This window comes from Gigantopelta aegis, chromosome 3 (assembly GCF_016097555.1).
Source record: "Gigantopelta aegis isolate Gae_Host chromosome 3, Gae_host_genome, whole genome shotgun sequence".
NCBI classification, from domain to species: Eukaryota; Metazoa; Mollusca; class Gastropoda; order Neomphalida; family Peltospiridae; genus Gigantopelta; species Gigantopelta aegis.
This window is the reverse complement of record NC_054701.1, coordinates 17681796-17687795: the sequence shown is the minus strand read 5'-3', so window position 1 is coordinate 17687795 and position 6000 is coordinate 17681796. Positions and strand designations below refer to the sequence as shown.

Below are 6000 nucleotides of genomic sequence, written 5' to 3'. Positions count from 1 at the left end.
GTTTCGGAGCTGGAATGCGTCGATGTTTTGTACCAATGTAATAGAGTGTGTAAAAAGTATCTATCACAGAAGACGTTTTTCAATGCTCGGCTCGGTTTAATGCCGTCAATTACCTGCAATTTCTTTACCTTACATTCAACACGTGGGACAAATGGATCAAACATTATCACGTGTCGCGAAATCAACCAATGCTGTTGACTTAGATACCCAACGGCGTTTGATGGACCAATCGGAGATAAGACGGTATGATAAAAGAGAAGCGAATGAAGGGAGGCCCTAACAAGCGTTGGATGTTATCTTCGTTGCGGCGCCTCGATCGTTGAATTTCCGTCGTTGGCTCTCGGAACAAATGCCGGGCTTCTTCATGTGGGATTATCACGGCAAATAGGGAGAGATGTGCGCTTCTCGTTAGACATGGAATGTGGGCTTATCGCTGCTCGACACTGGATTAAACTCATTCTTTTAGTGGCTCTTCTCGCCGAATGTCGAGTATTTGCAAGCTGGATGTAAGTGGCCAGTTCAATTTCTAGTTGTACTAGTAACTATTTTTCTTCTTTTTAAAAATATATATTTTTGCTTATTTCGAGCAAGAGAAAAAACAACCTATCTGCAAGTTGAATGTAAATGGCGTGTTAATTTTTTAGTGTACTAGTAACTCTTTTAAAAATAAATAAAATAATAATATTTCTAATTTTGAGGGAAAGAAAAAAAAACTATCTGTAAGTTGGATGTAATTTTTGTGGAGGTTTTTTTTCTTCTCAATATATAGTATTGTTAGTTTTGAGTAAGAGAAAAATAAAATTATCTGCAAGTTGCGAGTTAACTTTCCAGTGTTCTAGTAAGTCACTTTTTTAATATATAGTATTACTAATTTTGAGTAAAAGAAAAAAACCTATCTGCGAGTTGAATGCAAGTGGCGAGTTCAATTTCTATATAACTTTTGGAAACTATACATTGCATGTTGGTTGTAATTGGGGTTTTCAAAATTTAGTGTAACTTTTTATTATTATATATATATATATATATATTGTTCCAAATTTCGAGTGAAAGTAACATAATAATTATTATAAGTTGGTTGTAAGTGGATAATTCAATTTCTAGCGTACCTTTAAAAACATATATATATGTAGTGTTCCAAATTTCGAGTTGGCGCAAATTATATTTGCAAGTTGAATATAAGTTGTGTGTTTACTTTCTTGTGCAACCTTTTTATAGTTTTGGATGTAAATGGCAAATGATGGTAAGATGGTCCAGAATTATCAAACGGGAAGCAGAGAGGTACCACAATATTGACTGTATGCCTGATGGGTCTGCTGTATTTATATATTTTATGATAAAATTCATTTGTCGAATGGGTCTAAAATGTTCACAAGACATTGATAATTTGAATGGACACAAAACTAATGGGAATCATATTGAATCATTTTAAATAAATTAAAGAAAACTGAATAAATATTTGCGTTTCTTTTTCTGTCCATGAGCAGTATACTTGGTTTAATTTTATTTAAATATTTAGGTGGGATGGTATACAAAACAATTGCCTCCCACCTCTCCTGGTACAGGCCTAACCCAATTTTATAGCGTTGCTAATTTAGAGTACGAGAAACACCAATAATAGAAAACAGTAGACGATTTGAATTCTTTGCGTTTTGTACCAGTCTTACATCACTGTTCTTGTGTCACCCGTGTCAACAAGAAGAGATTTTCAATATGAAAAGAGAAAACATATCATACAAACAAAACAAGAGAGAAAGACGTCGTTGTTGGCCATGTCGGTTAGGTATTTAACCGCTTCTCTCGTTTAGTATGCTACCGGATTATGGGGCTTTAGGCAGACGTCGCTTCTTTAAAAAGGCCACATTGTTACCGAAAGCTTGTAAAAGAGGATGGTAGTTCACAGTTTTCGTCTATATTAGTGTTGTTCTTCGACCCATGCTCCTCTTTGGGTGTGTACAAGTTTTAAAGTTTGTTCAGTTTCTTTTTTACGTTTGTAATGTAGAATTTATTATTAGATTATATTTTGCTGTTTGTTTTGTGTAATTTTTAAATTCAGTTTTGTATTTTTAACCACGTGACATGTTCATAATGTGATTATCAATTTGTGGCTGTGCCCAAACACATTTTATTATTATTAAGTACATCATTTACGTTATATTTTCAAATGGTTTTATGAAAAGGTGTCATATTCCATGACATTATATTATTCATAACTGTACTGTTATATCTGAATGTTATTTTTCACTGTTGTTTTTTAAGCTTCTTGAGTTGCATATTTATAGCAGTTTTACAACAGAATTCAATACAAAATTGTAATATACTTTTTATGTCTCCTTTTGATAATGCTCAAATGGGGAAAACAAAATATCGGCAGGAGATTAAAGTTAAAAGAAAAAAAGAAAAGAAAACGAGAGAAAACGAAATCGGTAGTGAATTGTTAAACATAATTTTTGTTGTATTGATGTTGTTTATAATATATATATATATAGATAGATAGATAGATAGATAGATAGATAGATAGATAGATAGATAGATAGATAGATATATATATTCTACACATACATACATTCATTTAATCATTGTTAGTGTGACATGTTTACTTATATTTAAAAAGTAACTCTTTATTATTTTTATTTTTATTATTTTGTTCAAACATTTGTTTCGTTTTGCTTTTTTGTTGGATGTTTGTTTTTGTTGTTATTTCTTCCTTGGTTTTTTATTGTTTTTATTTATTTATTTATTATTGTAGTTTTTTGTTGTTGAAATAACTGGATTATAACTGTATACTTATTAAATAAACTTTGTCAATGTTTGACCCTTAAGGTACCTGGGCGTGGCCTCGTTGGCTGGGGCCCTGCATGACAACACCTGTAACGAGGTACCGGGGCTGGTCATTCAGCAACTGGAGGTGTGTAAAAATAACCCGGAGTCGCTGTTGTGCGTCAGTGAAGGGGCCCGCCGAGGGATCATCGAATGCCAGGCCCAGTTTAAATACGAACGTTGGAACTGTACCACGGATTCTAACCACACTGTGTTTGGACCTGTTTTAAAAAGGGGTAAGTTGTTCTTTTACAATTGTAATCACATTCAGGTTTTATGGCCCTTTCTTTCAGAAACCGTAGCTTTATTTGTATTCGAAGTGCAGTATGTTTGATATCTTTTAAAGATGCTATATATTTGATAATTTTAATTGCTTTAAAATAGTTTTATTTTATGTTATGTTATGTTATGTTATTTATTATTTTTATTTATTTACATATTTATTTATTTATTAGTTTTATTCAATAAATATATTCATACATAGTAATAAAAAGTAAAAACGAATGCATCTATGATTGTCATACATCAGTACAAAATGTTTTTCTTCTTTTTTTGTACGACAATATTATTTTCTACTGAGAAACAAAAGTGACATATATATATATATATATATGTATATGATAATTTTAATGGACACAAAATAAACGGAATAATTTAAAACAAATTAAATAATCTAAAGAGAACAGTAGTAATAATTGATTTTATTCTACTATTATCTTTAGCAACCCCCTTTCTATTTGTCCAAGGAACGGAATAACACATAAAGTATATTTTAAGAAACAAAATAATAAGTTGTATTTTATAATAAAGAATATTTTCATTCCATAAATATTTGAAATTCTTAAGAAATAAAAAAACCCGAAATAGAATAACACAAATGAATGAACAAATAAATGCATTAAATAAATTATGTAAACAAATTTTAAAATATTTTTAACAGAACACAAAATGCAACTAATTAATCACTGTGCTAAATGTTTAACTATTAGTTATCAATATAAAACGGTAATAAAATATACTGGGTATTTCTGCTGTAACACATGTTATAAGACATATATTTTCTCCGGTGATCGTTTGCGAGGAAAACTTGGTTTTGATTGAGAAAAAGACTGTAGTCTCGATCAGTATGAACATGTCATAACAACAATTAATGAAACGCGAAGTGCAAGGAACACATAACTTCGCCGTCTGCACCTTGGTTTGTGGGCCGTGTTCAGTGAATGAAGAGAACGCCAGACCGCTGGAGTGGTTTATGTGATAATTTAGTTAGGAATTTGTCGGTCTACAAACTCAGGCATGCAAAGAAAAAAAATACAAAAAAAAAACTAAAACTGAAACAGGTACGTTTAACTTGTACTCATTCATCTGTGCGCCTGTACACAATAATTACTTTAAAATTTGTGAAATATTTTTTTATAATGCAGTGTTAGTAAAAACTAAATTTTCAACTTCATTATATCTGCAGTCTTTCTGACAAATAACGAACTTCTTTCATGTGTGCACTATCAATGGAAACTTATAGGCCATCCATAATGTACGTACGCCCGGGGGTGGGGTGGGGGGGGGGGGATACATACGAGTATACAGGAGGCAGGGGGTTTCGCTGAGTATATACGCCAAAATTATTTTTATTGGTCTAATTGCATGAGATACCATTGTCTTTTTTCTTCTTCACCGACATAAGTTTCAGTCCAATTTACTTCCTTACTTATTTTCTTACTTACTGATTTATTTACTTATTTCTTTGCTTTCTTACTTGTAAGTAACTCTAATTTTACTTCCTTATTATTATTATGCAGATTTAATAACTTTTTTGATTGTTATTAAAATATCTATTTGAAGCAAATAAACATATCACGAGGCGGAGATGAATTTACTGCCTACTTTTATAAACTTCGGCAAATTTCAGAGAGGAAACCCGATGCCGCCCCTTCATGGGCTACTCTTTTTTATTAACAGCAAGGGATTTTTCATATGCACTATGCTACAGACATAGTAGTACATACTAGGGTCTTTGTTATACCAGCTATGGAACACTGGTTGGAACGAGAAATAGCTCAATGAGTTCTCCGTCGGGGATCGATCCTAGATCAATCGAATGTATGAACCCATATGTGGGATATTTACCAGGCAGACATTGTAGGTTCCGTGTATCCCGGGCTCGGGTGATACCGAGATAGCTCAACTGACAGCAAGCGTGGAGCACAGCCCTGTCAAGTAGTCCCATACCGAAATGGAAATACTGCGGATTCACTATTCATCTCATCGTCATCCATATAATTATGTTTGTAATGTCAAAAAAATATGCTTTTGTATCTGTGTTTAAAAACACCACTTATTCACTCACAAGAAAGCAAGCATAGAAACAAGTAAATAAATCAGTAAGTAAGCAAGAAAATAAGTAATGAAGTAAAATTAGGCTGAAAGTTATGTCGGTGAAGAAGGAAAAAGACAAATATTTAAACAAACGAAACGACAGATTGAGTTTTAAAAGATGAGTTTTAATCTTGAGTTCTTACTCGTGGGCTGTGTTCTTTACAACGAGCTGTCTGTTGACTTTGAAGTCTCCTTTTTCCAAATTGGCAACATTTAGAAAGCAGCACTTTAAAGAGTAAGGTGTATGAACTGTCTGCGTTCTCAGTAACCCAACTGATGTTTACGATGTCTGCACGATACCATAACCCCTGTCCTCTGTCGTTTCCTTTTCGCCATCTCTCTCTCTCTCTCGCTCTCTCTCTCTCTCTCTCTCTCTCTCTCTCTCTCTCTCTCTCTCTCTCTCTCTCTCTCTCTCTCTCTCTCTCTCTCTCTCTCTCTCTCTCTCTCTCTCTCTCTCTCTCTCTCTCATAACTAACCATTAATCCCAGTTCTGAAGTAAATGATCATCAAAATTAATTTAGATTCCCAGAAAAATTAAGCCACAAACACTCCAGTTGAGTTTCTCTGGAGTGGTGAATTACAGTGCTTCAATTTTATGCTTTGTTTGTTTGTTTGTTGTTGGGTTTTTTGGGAGAGATTAGGGTGTTGTTGTTTTTTATGGGGGGGGGGGGGGGGCATACGTTTCATCTTGAGTAATGATATGTCTTATGAATAGTCCAAAAATTGCATGAACACAGAATTTGAATTGTCCAGTCTTGCCAATCGCAAAGGAACTTTATTCATGCGATTGCGATAATGAAATTATCT

At 33.3% G+C, this 6000-nt stretch overlaps 1 protein-coding gene across 1 annotated transcript in view; it reads left to right on the top strand.

The window, feature by feature from the left end:
* The first annotated feature begins 298 nt into the window (after window positions 1-298).
* Window positions 299-6000, top strand: part of LOC121367622 (protein Wnt-16-like) — a 50197-nt gene continuing 44495 nt past the window's right edge. Inside the window, exons 1-2 of the mRNA XM_041491909.1 lie at window positions 299-506; window positions 2821-3053. Of these exons, the coding sequence (XP_041347843.1) occupies window positions 415-506; window positions 2821-3053 (325 nt within the window). The 5' untranslated portion in view covers window positions 299-414. The remainder of the gene's footprint in view (window positions 507-2820; window positions 3054-6000) is intronic.